This window comes from Falco biarmicus, chromosome 1 (genome assembly GCF_023638135.1).
Source record: "Falco biarmicus isolate bFalBia1 chromosome 1, bFalBia1.pri, whole genome shotgun sequence".
In the NCBI taxonomy this organism is placed as follows: Eukaryota; Metazoa; Chordata; class Aves; order Falconiformes; family Falconidae; genus Falco; species Falco biarmicus.
In genome coordinates this window covers 27,818,578-27,832,282 of record NC_079288.1, presented here as the reverse complement: position 1 = coordinate 27,832,282, position 13,705 = coordinate 27,818,578, and the positions used below count along the sequence as shown (strand labels likewise).

General features: G+C 60.5%; 1 protein-coding gene across 2 annotated transcripts; it reads right to left on the bottom strand.

Moving 5' to 3' along the window:
* Positions 1–3,124: 3,124 nt before the first annotated feature.
* Positions 3,125–11,896, bottom strand: ASPHD2 (aspartate beta-hydroxylase domain containing 2). Of its 2 annotated transcripts, none has more exons than XM_056345951.1 (4): positions 11,828–11,896; positions 7,514–8,631; positions 4,827–4,940; positions 3,125–3,652 (listed from the first exon to the last, which is right to left on the bottom strand). In XM_056345951.1, the coding sequence occupies exons 2-4, from the start codon at positions 8,397–8,399 to the stop codon at positions 3,543–3,545; spliced, it is 1,110 nt and encodes a 369-aa protein (XP_056201926.1). In that variant the 5' UTR covers positions 8,400–8,631; positions 11,828–11,896; the 3' UTR covers positions 3,125–3,542. The 2 variants fall into 2 exon arrangements, with proteins under 2 accessions (XP_056201926.1, XP_056201838.1); XM_056345863.1 differs by lacking the exon at positions 11,828–11,896 and adding an exon at positions 10,929–11,636.
* Between the last annotated feature and the right edge of the window lie 1,809 nt (positions 11,897–13,705).

Below are 13,705 nucleotides of genomic sequence, written 5' to 3'. Positions count from 1 at the left end.
GGAGCTGGACACAGTAAAGTCACCATCGTTGCAGCTTCTCATTCCACTCTGGCAACAGACAATTCCCAAGGTAGCTCTGCCATTGCAGGGCTCCTCTGCAGACCTTGGCTGGGAAATCCAGTGGACTCCAGAGGAAGAGCCAGCTGCTTGCTCAGAGGGTGGCTGGGCATGGATTGCCATCTGGCTTCCAACTCTGGCAGCCGAGGAGGTGTTGCAGCAGCAGGAGAGCTGTGTGGCACGGTTCCCTGCCACTGCTGTCCTCTGGGGGACTATTGCAGTGAAACTGTTCTGCACTAACTTACTGTCAGCATTGCCTGTGGCTAATGGCAGTGTGGATGTGAAAGCTCATTGGAAAGCCCGAGCTGTGGCCGTGCAGGAGACCTCCTGCCTTGGTGACACCCATGCGGGAGCCAGCACGGAGCAAGGTGCTGCTTCCCTGAGGTACGGACAAGCTGCTCTGGTTCTGGAGTGCAGCACAGAGAGGCATCGTGTTGGTGAGGGATGAGGTGGTGGGAGAAGGTGGGAGGAAAGACAGCTCCAGCCCTCCTGTGATGTTCTGGGCTCTGCTGTGATGCTAAGCCAAGAGGCACCCCCTGTTAGACGCTGCTCTGTCTGTCTCCTCTCTGCACGCCCGGCAGCCCTGATCCAGGTTCTCTCTGCGATGCTCGGGTGGCAAGGAAGCTGCGAGGCAGCTCCAGACGCTCGGCTTCCCCGAGGGAGATCCTGCTGTCTCCTAGCTGGGTGTTTGGGGAAGTTGTCTGTTCTATCAGGAAACATGAAGAAGTTGAAGGAAAAGCCTGAGAGGGACAGGAGGGAGTTTTGGCACAGCAGCAAGGCACAAAATAGATGCTTTTGCCTGCTGTCGTCAGGAATCTTCCACCACAATCTGCTGTGCCATCTGTCGGCAGTGGAACAGCTGGGGCAGCTTCATTCCCTTTTGCTTCTTGAACTGCATCTGGCCGCCAAGACCTATTTCTGTCCTTTGATCGTTAAGAGGAAAGTTGTCTTGGGGTAGGACAGCAAAGAGCTCCAGGCCCTCGACGTAATGGTTGCATTGCAGAGAGGATATTTAAAAATCGGTCATTTCAAGTATAACAAGATGAGCAGCTGCTGCGCTGGCTGTGTCCTGCCTGAGCGTGTGGGAGTGCTGCTAATGAGGGCTGGGGACCTCGCGTGGAGCGACTTCTTGCATTGCCAGGCTGGCTCCATGCTCGCGGTGATGCTGGGCACTGGCTTTCAGGCAGTTGGGCAGGAACTGAGTGGCAGCCCAGCACCCTCCACCCTGGAGCTGCTCCTGCTGAAGCTGCCTGCTGCCTTTGATGCATCAGTGCAGGCAGCTGGAAGCATTTTCCGAAATGGTTGCTTTGAAGACTCTCCAGCAGGCTGGTGGCCCTGCTGCGGAGCCTGGAGAGTGTGCTGAGCTGAGCTGAGCTGAGCTGGGGGGCAGGTGGGGCTGCAGCTCTTTATGTTGCTGACTGGTGTCTCTGCTGCCCTGGGCACAGGCTGTGTGTGCTGCCCGGCTCTCGGTGCGGGGCGAAGGAGATGGGAGATGCAGGGAGATGCAGAGCAGACACTCCCTGTGCTCCTTGGCACCCTGGGCTCTGAGGGAAATCCGGGCCAGGGAGGCTGTAACTGCTCAGGACAGAAGTGCCAGGGGGACAAGTGTTTTAAAGCACTACCCTCCCTCACTGTATCACTCGCAAACCCAGCCCGGGCTCATGCCCTCCTCCCACCCTGGAGCTCCTGCTTTTCCATTGCATTTCTCCACACCAGCAGCCGGGTGAGCTGCTTGGGCCCAGCTGGGGTAAGCAGGACCTGAGCCCTCAGCGTTTTGCTTGACCCTGGATGAGTTACACAGCAGCCAGAGCCTGTTCTGTTTTCAGCACAACTGTTTATTGATAATCTTTGCTTATCCACTGTATGAATGTTACCAAACCGTAAGACAGTTACCAAGCCAGCCTGCTTCCTCAGGGTCTGGTTCCAGGTAGTCAATGTGTGTAGAAATCATGCACTTCAGGTATTCTGTAACAAGACAGGTGTAAAAAATATCTCGGATGTATTTGAAATCTCTGCCTTATCTTGCAATGTAATCACTGAAAAATCTGTAAAGAAATCGTAGGGGAACAGGGCTGCGTTCCCTCCTGGGCAGGGCACGGAGGCAAGCGGTCCCCAGAGCCGTGCCGAGGCCACTGAGCCCAGTGCAGCCACTTCCCAACCAGAGGCGTGAGGACAGCAGTGAGCATCCATGACATGCTGTGCTTCACGTGTAGCATGTTATAAACTGTAAGGTAGCTCTGTACCCCTGAAAACCCCGAACAAACCCTGGATGTCGGGCAACTTCAGGCAAAGTGTGTTGGTTACAGATGGGCAAGACTCCCAGGGGGTGGAGGGGCTTGTTCCTTGGGCTGCAGAATTAAACACCCCCTGCCTTTGGAAACCTTTTCTTTGCTCTCAGGTCTGTGAGCTGCCTCTCTCTAAACTTGTCCTGGCTCCAGGAAAGAAGATGGAGCAGCAGAAGAAAGCGCGACCTCCTTTCTTCCCTTTGTCTATGGACAAACAAAAGCCCTGCTCTGCATTCCCAAACAGCATCCCTGCCCCTGCAGAGGCTTCCCAGCTTCAGCTGTGAAAACTGAGGGTTGCAGATAAAGTAAGCAGGGGATTCAGGCAATTGATAACACTCTTGGTCAGATTAAAGAGCAGGGCTCGATGTGTGTTGTCCCCTCAACAGGGTGTACATCAGGGCGCTCCTGGGCTTGCTGCCTTGCTGGGGCTGGGGCACCTGCAGCCGGGTGTGCAGCCAGCAAGCTCTTCTCCTGCCTGTGTGGTAAAAAGGTTTCTCAAGGCGTGAGGGTTGGGGAGCCATGTGCGGGGTCCCTGCTGGCATGCGAGGGAGGAAGCAGGAGCCCCTGCAAGAGCTCTCTGCAGGCAGAGCGTTGCCCTGCTTGTGCTGCCCTGCCTGCAACCCCAATTGCCCCAGCCTGAGAGCCCTTGCCCGGGGTGTGCCTTGTGCCCACTGCAGCCCTCAGCATCCGTCTGTCCATCCATCCAGGGACTGCAACTGGGACAGGGGAAGGCTGAGCACAGTGCTGGGCTGTTTGGCTGGTTTGCTGTTTTGTTTTGTGTGTGTGTGTGTGTGTGTGTGTGTGTATTGTTCTTTTGATGACCACAAGAAGTTTTACATTATTACATTCAAACAAACACCCTTGGTTTTGTTACTCTACTTCTGAACACCGCAAAACACAGTAGCAACATAACACGTACGAGAGTGGTGCTGCAGCTAACCACGGAAGGAAGGCAATGCGCTGTCATGTTGGAAAATAATCCCTGAAGCCAACGATGAGAGGAGAGAGATGGGCGTTGATACACGTTGCAGTTTCCATTTACAAGAGCCCCTGGGGATGGAGGACCCCGAGGCCACGTGCTGGAAGGAGGCTTCCTGTGCCGCAGGTGTCCATGTGCGGTGCTGGACCCATAGCAGAGCTGAGCTGGCACGGCCGCCCGCCCGCCGGCTGCCCTCGATCCCACAACACCAGGCAGCGCCGTCATCGTCCTGGGGCAAAGATGAAGTCAAGGGCTTGGCGCTCTGCAGCGGCGACGTTGGGGTGCCACAGGTCCACCATGAAGACCACGCGGGGACCCTCCTCCGGGGGACCTGGGTGGGATGCAAGCACTGGGTGAAGCTGTGCTCCCTGCTCCCATGGGAGAGGCCAGCGCTTGCCTTGGTACACGGTGACGGGCTCCCGGGACGCTGCTGCCTGTACCCCGGGCAGAGTGTGTGCCCAGCGGCAGGGCCAGCCTGCAGCGGGGAGGTGCCTAGCCAGTGCAATCCCGTACTGAACTGCTGCATACTGGGAGCTCAGTGCTTCCAGCAGCCGGCATGGGGCAGGGTCCTCCCTGCCAGGGCTCTGGGGCTGCTCGGGGTGATCAGACCCAAAGGTCTCCCATCACAGGGCAGCAGGCACGATTCTAAGCTTGTCCTCCTTGCAGCTGCACCTCAGAGTTGTGCAGGCAGCTGCTGCTGTGCTATTCCAGCCTTCCCGGCCCCGCAGCTCTGCACTGAGCTGTGCTTCCCAATCCCACAGCAGGGTTGATGTGGGAGCAACAGCTTTTGTTCTCCCACTCTCTTCACACAGTCCCTTACGTAAAACAGCTTGGCTTGATGCTTTTATGCCATCAGCGACTAATGCCGGTTAATCTGGGAGAGCTGAAGTGGAACAGCCTCCATCAGTGATGGAGAGAGGCAACAAAACAGGCCGGTGTGAAGCTTTTCTCCCTACACAGGAGACAAAGGCACCACTGGCACGTCAGCACTGAGCTGCTGCCTCAACGGGGCCACTGCAGCCGGCAGCTCTGCTGCGAGCCAGGGTGAGAGGATGCCGAGGCTGTCGGTGTTGGAGCCTGAGCTGCCCTGCAAAGCTCCGGGGGATGAGGGAAGCCTTTCCATGCTGGCTGCCACAGCAGGGAGAGGATCACCGGGCCCGGGCCAGGCTGGCAGTGCTGCGGCAGCGCTGCGGGACTGCATGCAAGTCAGGACAGAAGCGAGTCCCAGGACAGGCTGAGGAGGGGGGTCCACCACCCCGAAGCAGCAGGGAGCATGCGTGATGGGCGAGCCCCACCATGCCAGGAATGGAGCTACCACCCTCCCTGGAGCAAGACAAGGGCACTCTAACCCCCACAGGATGGAGGTGCCTCCAACCCCACAGACACCTTGGCAGCAGAAGGGACTGGGTGCAGTCGCCCTGGCCATCCACCCCTCCCCACCCCCCAGCACTGGTGTCAGTGTGAGATGGGACTGCAAGGCCCCGCAAGCTGCACGTTGTGCTTACCTTCATGGAACGCCGTGTGCAGGAAGGAGTCATCGAAGAGCAGGCAGCGGCCCTCAGCCCAGCACTGAGGCTCGCCCCCCACCACCAGCTCGCAATTGCTGGGTGTCTTCAGACCTTCAGGCACAAAGAGAGAGGACAGGGAGGGTCAGGTGGTGCTGTGCTCCCTGTGATGAGGGAGCAGCCCTGAAGTGCAACTGGTGAGCTCCACACTGCTGAGGGGTTGCTTCCCTCCAGAGAGCAGCAGCAGGTGCTGTGCTGAACTCAGTGCATGGCAGAGTCCGGGGTTCAAAACAGGCACGAAGCTGGTGCTGCATTTGCAAGCTGAACCTTTAGCCTGATGCAGCTCAGCCCCTGCCCTCTCCCTCCTGCCCTTTTTGCCCCCAGTTGCTTGCTGTACCCCAATGAGCTCAGCATTGTGAGCGCTCTCTTTTGTATCTGGAACAGCTGTCAAGTCCCCAGAGCCCACAAACACCAGGTGCACGCAGGAAGCCAGTTTCCTGGTGCTTTTTCTAGCTTCAGGACCAAAGGCAGACCCTGCCACCTCCCTCCTCCAGCTCTGCTGCAATTACCCTGCCCACTGCAGGGCTGGGGTAGGAGGAAATGCTGCACTGAGACCTGAGAAATGGGCTCTATTCCTGGCTCTGCCACAAGATCCCCATTTGACCTTGCATCGCTCAGCATCTGCCTTGTCACTTGCTTCCCCACCTGAGATACTGCCATGTGGTGACCCACCAGGCAGCTGCAAGGACAGAAATTCAGGGGTGTCACAAAACCCTCATAGGGAAGAGGCCACACGAAGGACAATCCTAGAAATAAAATGGGTCTTTTTCTAAAATACTAGCGTAAGCCAGACCAGTTTGAGGAGGGTTGATTCCATCACACCTGCATCAGGAATGTCACCCTCCGCAGTGCTGGGGACCGCTGGAGCTGGTGCAGAGTCAACCTGCCCCGAGGATGCAGCCGTGGCGGAGAAAGGGGTCAGGGCTCACGTGGCTTGCCAACAGTAACGATGCAGCAAATGAGCAGGAATGGATCTCAGAGTGATGCCAAAACCAAGCGAGTGCAGCAGGGACCCTCATCTGCCCAGGAGAGCTGGGAGTGCAAAAAACCGATCTGCTTTTCTAATAGACATTTCAAAGCCTACAAAACCCAAAGCCATTTCCCTGCACAACAGCCTCAGCTGGAGATGCTCCAGCTGGAAAGGGGGAGCTGAGCAGCTGGGGGAGGTGGGGAGCCTGCAGCCTCTCCATCACACCCACACCCCAGGGGACACTGCCCTTGGAGGGGCAGAGCTGGTGCCTGTGCTTGGGCCCACATGTTCAGCAGAGCAGTACCAGGGCTGGAGAAAATCCTACAGTGACTTGGCTACGCTGATTGCTGTCCTGGCTTTGCAGAGCAAACCAGCTTGAAAGGGCAGGTTGTCTCTTAAACACATCCATGCCCTGGGCAAAGCAAGAGCTGAGTCCCCAGCACTGAGGTGGGGGTGAGCACAGGTCGGTGTGCCCCAGGCACAGTGCTGTGTCCCGGCTGGAGAACCAGCAGCCACTGAGCAGATGGAGCTGGAAAACATGGAAGGACAAGGGAATGAATGACCTGCATTGCTCGTCTCCCCAGGGCATGTGTGCTCCAACTGGAGGGCTGGCCCCAGCTCTGCTGCCAGGACAGGCTGGCCTGGACCTCACCTCACTGGCCCCCTCCCAGGAACCACTCAGCCTCTTGCAAGTAGACTGCACCTTCCCAGTGACCCAGACAGAGGGGAGAGCCAGTGGCAGGGCAGCGGGCTGCCTCCTGGCACCAGCAAGGGCATGTCCCAGCTCCCGAGTAGCTCCCCAGGCCTGGAGAACTCCTTGGATCAGCTCTGACGACTGATTCCCATTCTAAATAAATGGCCAGTCACTGCCTGAGTGTGTTTACCCAAGAAGAGTTGGCTGAACAAGCGTGTTCAGTGTTTGCCAGCAGGGCCCGTGCAGTGCCTCCCCCAGCACGATCTGCGCTGCTTCCAGCGCAGCAGAGCCCTGACCATCTGTGCCGCGTGGGCTCTCCCCAGCCCAGGCCCGCAGGGCGGGCAGCTCTGCGCTGCCAGCCCAGCGCTCAACCCACCGGAGGGGATACCCCAGGACCCCCACCCCTGATTTGCAGCAAAGCAGCATCTCTGCTCACATCTGCCAGTGTCACGCGCAGAGCCCTGGAATCCCACGAGAGGGGGGAGCTGCTGGAGGCGCAGCAGTGAGAGACGCCTGGGTCCCTGGAGCAGCACCCCAGGCTGCCCTGGGTCCTGTGATGGGAGGTGGGGCTGCCTGCAGAGCAGGGGTCATCTGGAGACCCCTGCACAGTATCAGCTCCATATCTCACACCAGCAAGAGCCTATGCCTCCAGGCTGGCGGGGGGAGGAGGCAAAATGCTGTTGCTGCTGAGCTGGGGACGCTGGGGAGATTGGACACCCAGGGGGACTGAGCGCCATCCTCTTCTGGGGAGGCTGCTGCTGCCAAAGCCCCAAAACTTCCCTCAGGCCAAAGCAGAAGAGGCACCTGAGCCACTCCTGGGGCTGCAGTTAGTGGCTGAACTTGGAGAGCACGGGGTGCCAGAGGCATTTTTAGGGCTCCCGCACCCAGGCATGGCTGCAGCCCCCCCACAGCACCCGTGGCAGGGACACCCAGTGAGGCTGAACCACACCGCTGGGCACTTACCTAGATGGCAGCGGATGCGGATGTTGGTGGGCCCGTAGTGCTCGGCGATGACGGTGCCCGGGCTCAGCACAGAGATGCACGCGTTCCCAAAGACGTTGTTGCCAATGCAGGTGCGAAGGCTCCCGAGTAAGCGGTACGTCCGTGGGCATCTCCTGCAGTTCCTGGGCACACACATGCCCTGGTTCACCAGGTAGAAGGTGAACCACTCCCCACTGGGCGTGCTGTTCATTTTCCATCCTTGCGGGAGGCTGCAGTTTGAGAAAGCTTTGTAGAGGGTCTCAAACTCACACAGAATGGTCTGGAAGTTGCGCTCCAACAACTCCACGTCATGCTTTTGAGCGTCCCGGGAGAAATAGGGCATGGTTGGCAAGTCTGGCAAGAAGAAGACTTCTGGTTTCTGGATGGATGGCCGGCTGTTGAGGTAGCGGCCCTGCTCGCGGATGCCTTTGTGGATCCTGCCCATGCCAGACCAGGAGTAGCGCTTGGCGTACTCCTGCAGGTTGTGGTAGAGTTTCTGGTTGAGCCCGTCATGGTGCGTGCAGCGCACGCACTCAGGCGAGTGGCAGTAGACAAACCCATTCTGCACACCATTGACCTCAGCACTCTGCATCAGGGCGTTGACGGTGGCATAGGCGCGGGGCTGCTCCCGCCCCACGTGGTAGCAGTACCACACAAAGAGGACGAGGAGGCAGGCAACAGCAGCGAGGGCAGTGGCATCACAGTCCCGGAAAGACTGGATGCCAGTGGCGATGAAATCCCGGAGTCCGTCCAGAGACCAGCTCCAGTCCACCAGCCACTCCAAAGACATGGTGGTGCAGCGGGTGATGGGTGCACGCAGGGGGGCCCAGCAGTCAGTCCTTGTGGTCCTCAGAGGCACCCACACCATGCAGCTGGGCCAGGGCGCTGGGGGAAAGGGCTGCCATGGGGAAGCGGAGCTGTGGCTCTCCCCTGCACGCCCAGGAGCTCTGCATTGGCAGCAGCAGCCAGCAGCTCCAGGGGAGGTGGGTGGCCAGGCTGCCCGGGGGTCCCAGTGTAGCGGGTCAGCAGAGACGTGCCTGGAGGGTCCCCACTGGTGCTCCTGGGGCCATCATCCTGAAAGTCAGCACTGGAGGGAGGCTCTGGAGAAAGAAACCCGGAGGCATTAGGGGGTAGACTGTTTCCCCTTGAGGTCCCTGCCGGAGCTCAGCGCACAGGGTGCAGCTGCGGCTGTGTGCCATGGCCACGTGGGGCACCAGCTCCTCGTGGGGGGATGATGGATGAGGAGTCCTCCTATCTGCCCAGGAGCCCAACACCATCCCATGCTGAGAAAAGCCCCCACCCCCCAACAACGTCTTCCACAAATACCCAAATGGAAGTTAAGGGGGGAGAGACAGGGCCCTCAGCTCCCACTGCCCCACACTGATCTTCCCTCCTGCTCTCCCCTCCATTTCTCTCCTCCATTGCTGCCTTATCATGACTGAAATCTGGCTGATAGACAGCGGGGCAAAGCTGGGAATAGACACTTAACAGCCCTATCTTGCAGCACATCACTTTATCCCCTCGATCTAAATGCTCTGAAACGACTCTCCCTGCAGAGACTGAGCTGAGAGCCCCGAGCCCGCCAGCTCTGCCCCTGCACTCAGCCAGCCTGGCGAGGGCACTGGCCAGCCTGGCGAGGGCACGGCAGTGATGGTGGCAGGTCGTGGTTCTCTTGTTTGATTTCACCAACCAGAGTTCACCAGCTCACAGGTTACCACAGCTGAACGGCTCCCAGCACTACTGCAACGCCCCGCACACCCGGCCTGAAAAGCAGAGCCTGTCCTCCCTCCCCCGGCAGGGGACAAGTCTGCTACACAACCAGCTGCTGTCTGTCCCTTCTTCAGTGGTGTCAGGGCAGCTCTGTCCTGCCCCACCATCACAGCTGTTGGGAAAGCAGCTTGACAAAAAGAGAAGATGCTCCAACTCCCCACAACCACGAGTGATGTTCGCTCACCCCAAACTCCATCCCTGGGCAGCTTTGAGCAAAAGGCAGTGGGACCAGAGGGGCAGGCAAGGCAACAGGTGAGAAACGGAGGGGATACACAAACCAGGTTGGAAAGCACACCCAGAGTGACCTCAGCCTACAGCACGCTGCCAGCACTGAAGGAAAGCCTTGTAATTACTGATGTGTGGCTGAACCAGCGCGTCCGTGGGTCAAGTCTCCACACGAAGCAGGTGCTTAGGCTGGGCACGTGTGGGGGGTCACAGCCCGACCCGGAGCACTGGAAGCAAAGAGAGGCATACAGGCTCTCACTGGGATCATCTGTGCTACTGCTGTGCCCAGACTGCACCTCCTGGATAAGTCAATCGGTGCACAGCCCTGGGCAGGGCAGGGGGATGCAGGCTGGCAGGAGCTGCAGGGCAAATAGCTCTCCACCTGGGAGGAGTGAAATCAGGATGATACAGGTAAGGGGAAGGGAGATGGCATGGGAGCTCCTCTGTAAGAGCATTGACTTGAAGGAGTAGGATGGGTTTATTAGCCAGGGAAGCCATCCAAACCCTTCCTGGCCCTCCCTGCCAAGGTCCTGTAGCCTGTTAATGAATGTGCATTTCCCTATTGATGGCAATAGTGATGCGCTGCAGCTGGCGGAGCTTTGGCTGGGACCTGACCCTGCAGCTGGGGACTGTGTGCAGTGCTGGGGACACAGGCTTTAGGCAGTTTTACATCCTGGGGAGGGACAGCCACACAGCCAGCCTCCCTCCTACTTCCTTGTAGCACATCGCCTGCATGCCCTGTCCCGGGAACTGCAATCCACGTGGCATGTCACAGCCTCCTGGGAATTTTAAGATAACTTTCCTCCAGCCCCACCAGCTGGCACTCCTCCAGACACACCAACTTCTCCAGCCCAGTCCTCAGCTCCCGGGGTGCAGCCACAGAGCCGGTCCCAAGGGTGCTCCCTGAGGTCGGCACAAGCCCCCCACCCTCCTCCACCGTGCTGGAGTGTGCCAGGGAAGGCAGGGAGAGCCCTGGCACGATCTGTATTCAGGGTGGCTCTCACCCTGACAGGCAAACAGGGAGCTGCCTCAGCGCAGCAGCCAGGCTTGTTGAGAAGTCAGCTGGCAAAGCAAGGGCATGGGGGGGGCTGAGCTGGGGGGTCTGACAGACTCGGGGTCCTCCAGCCAGAGTTGCTTACACCCCTGCAAGGGTGGTGCAGCACAAACAGGGCCCCACTGCTGCCCTGGGGCTGCTGTCAACACCTCAAAGTGGGAAAATAAGGGGGAAACCGTTAGAGCAGTAGGAGATCAAAGCCCCTGCGCCCACGTGCAGCCTGCCTGGCCCCAGAGCTCGCAGCCAGGGAGCCTTCGGGCTGCTGAGCCCTGGGCTGCACGGGAACGCTTCGGGGGTCCAGCCCAGCAGCTGCCTCCTGCGCCCCGATGCAAACCTACCCAAACCCACCTTCCACTGGCGTTGTGCCGGCGGCAGCAGAGCAGGGCCCAAACACCGGCACCGCGCCTGATGGACACTGTGCGGCTGGGACCTGCTGCTGGCCCGGTCGGTGCCGTCACCCTTCCAGCCTGGCTGTGCGGAGCACTGTGGGCCTGCACCCCCGGCCCGAAATCCAAGAAAAGGCTCGTCAGCTGATAACAAACAACAGAGCCAGTCCAGAAGAGTGGAAATCAATTCCACATTGCACTGAAGTTGTGCAGGACGTGGAGGCGAGCACCGTGCCAGGCAGCAGCGGTGTTACATAATGAAGGCAGAGAGGCTTCGATGCAGCAGAAAGTTGCATCTTGGTGGCTCCGCGGTGGCCCCGGCATCTCCTGGAGGCGGTGGGTTTTGCTCAGCCCGGCCGGGATCCCCAGGCCGTGGGCCCCGCGGTGACGAGGACGCGTGGCGGGGCTGTCATCTGCACGGCACAGGCGGCGGCGCCTTCGGGATGGGTGTGAGGAACCTCCTTTGGATGCCGGAGCGCCGGGGTGAGGCAGGTGCCGGCTGCTACTACGGGGCTGGAGCACGGCCAGGCAGCCGCGGGTGCTCGCTTCGCCCTTTCCTCTGCCGTGCCACCCCGGCGGTGTCACCCGGTGTGATGGTGTCACCCGGCGTGATGGTGTCACCCGGCGTGGCGGCATCAGCTAGGCTGTCACCGCTGTAGCTGCATCACCCGGGGTGGCAGCGCTGCCCACCGGGCCGGTGTCACGTCACCCAGCGTGGCGCTGGCACCCGCCACCGCGGTGTCACCCGGCGGGGCCGTGTCGCCCGGCCGGGCGGGGCCCCGGACTGCGCCCCCCCCCCCCCCGAGGGCACCGCTCCCGCCCGCGCCCCCCTGCGCCGCGCCGCGCTGCGGCGGTACCGACCTGCTGCCCGCGCCGGGCCGTGCGGGGCCGCCGCTCCGCTCCGCTCCGCTCCGCTCCGCTCCGCTCCGCTCCGCTCCGCTCGCCGCCGCCGCGGACCACAACTCCCAGCAGCCCGGGCAGGAGGGGCCGCACCGCCCCCGCCGGGACCGCGCCGGGGCGGCAGCCTGCGGGCCCCGGGCGAAGCACCGCCCGCCCGCCCGCCTCCGCGCCCGCCCCTCGCCGCGGCCTCGGGGCGGTGCGCCGCGCCCCCGCAACCGCGCAGCCGGGCGGGGCGGGGCCGGAGCAACGGGGTTGCGGCACCCGGGTGGGGGTCCTGGGGCCGGAGCCGCTGGGAGGGTGAGGTGCTGGTCCCCTCGGGGAGCATCCATCCCGGCTGCGGCTACCCCGGGGTGCGGGGACGCGGGGACACGGGCACCTGAGGCTGCAGCAGCTGGGATGCAGGGGGTGCAGAGGCACCGGGGTGGGGAATGGGGGTGCAGGAGGACACGCAGGGAAAACGGGCTCCAAGGATACAGGCACTGGGGGCTGCACCCGTCAGGATGCGGAGGATGCTGGCCCCGGGACTGCTGTCCCAGGGGTGGATGCAAGAAAGGATGCAGGCGCCCAGGAGACAGGATGCTGGCTGGCTCCAGGGACACAGACTATTAAGGATGTAGCAGTTGGGATGAGCAGTATGCTGGGTCCAGGCACCCAGGGATGGAGGGACTGCAGGGATACAGGCATCTGGGGATGCAGCACCCAGGATGCAGAGGTTGCTGGTCCTCAAGGATGCACACATCTGGTATGCAGGGGACAGGAGCACCCAGGGAGGCAATGCCCAAGATGCAGGCAGCCAGGGGATGCCTCAACAAGGATGTGAGGGTGTGCTGCAGCACCTGGGATGGAGGGAAGCTGTTCCCAGGATGCAGGAGACGCTGGCCTGGGGGCACCTGGGATGCAGCACCATGGATGCAGATGCCTGGGGAGGCAGCCCCAGGGGATGTGGGCATTCCCAGGGGGTGGCAGAAGTGTGTGAGCCCCCCTCTACACTCACAGCCAATTCCTGCCACTCAAGTTAGGAGGGTCCCTCCACTAGTAAATGACAACCTGTCTGCTGGCATCTCCTGTTCCCATTCCCACTCTTCCAAGGTGCTTCCTCATTCAGCTGTGGGTTCTGTCGGGGCTGAGGCTCCCAGGCCATGGCAGCTTCAGCTCCTGGGAGTTGCCTTTGAGAGCCCGCAGGCAGCGGGCACAGGAGCTGCAGAGCCCCAGCAGCCCAAAGCCATGTCTAACAGCAGCAGTTCAGCACTTGGAGCAGATGGACTGGAAGTGCAGCCTCCCCACACACACCTGGCGCCAGCCAGTCCCACCAGCCAAAGGGGTTGGCAAAACGTTCCCTTTTTAAGCTGACCTTGCGCCCAGGGTTTGGCCCTATGGAAAAGAGGAGACCAGCTTTGCAGATTGGTCAAAGAGGAAGTAGTATTTTTTGGGTGTCCCTTAACAACTTTTAAGTGCTGGTGGAGAAACAGTTTGTTACGAGCCTCTCTGCTTCCTGCTTGCTTGCTTTTTTCCTCCCCACTCCATTTCCCATTCACCTAAGTGAATACTGCCAAATCCAGGGTCCCCAGGAGCACCAGTGGTCCAGCCCTCCCTCCACCTTTCCCCCTAGTGCCAGATGAGCTGCTGGGCTGAGCTGAGCGCAGGCAGAGCCCGGGTGCAGGCAGAGCCCTGGCAGCGCTGTCCTGCCCTGTGGCAGAGTGCCATGTGGAGCTGCATGGGACGTGTGTCGATGTGGGAGAAGCCCTGCCTGGTTTCACAGGTTTTGCCATCCGGTGCCTGCATGCTGCAGGTAGCCAGCCTATGGCTGCAGGTAGCTACCCATCACAGCTTGGGCTGGGT

Coding starts and splice junctions, on each gene's coding strand:
- ASPHD2 (XM_056345951.1), bottom strand. CDS start 8,399: ATGGTGTGGGTGCCTCTGAGGACCACAAGGACTGACTGCTGGGCCCCC. Junction 4,941..7,513: donor CCGCATCCGCTGCCATCTAG/GTAAGTGCCCAG, acceptor TTGTGCCTGAAG/GTCTGAAGACACCCAGCAAT. Junction 3,653..4,826: donor GCACACGGCGTTCCATGAAG/GTAAGCACAACG, acceptor CATCCCACCCAG/GTCCCCCGGAGGAGGGTCCC.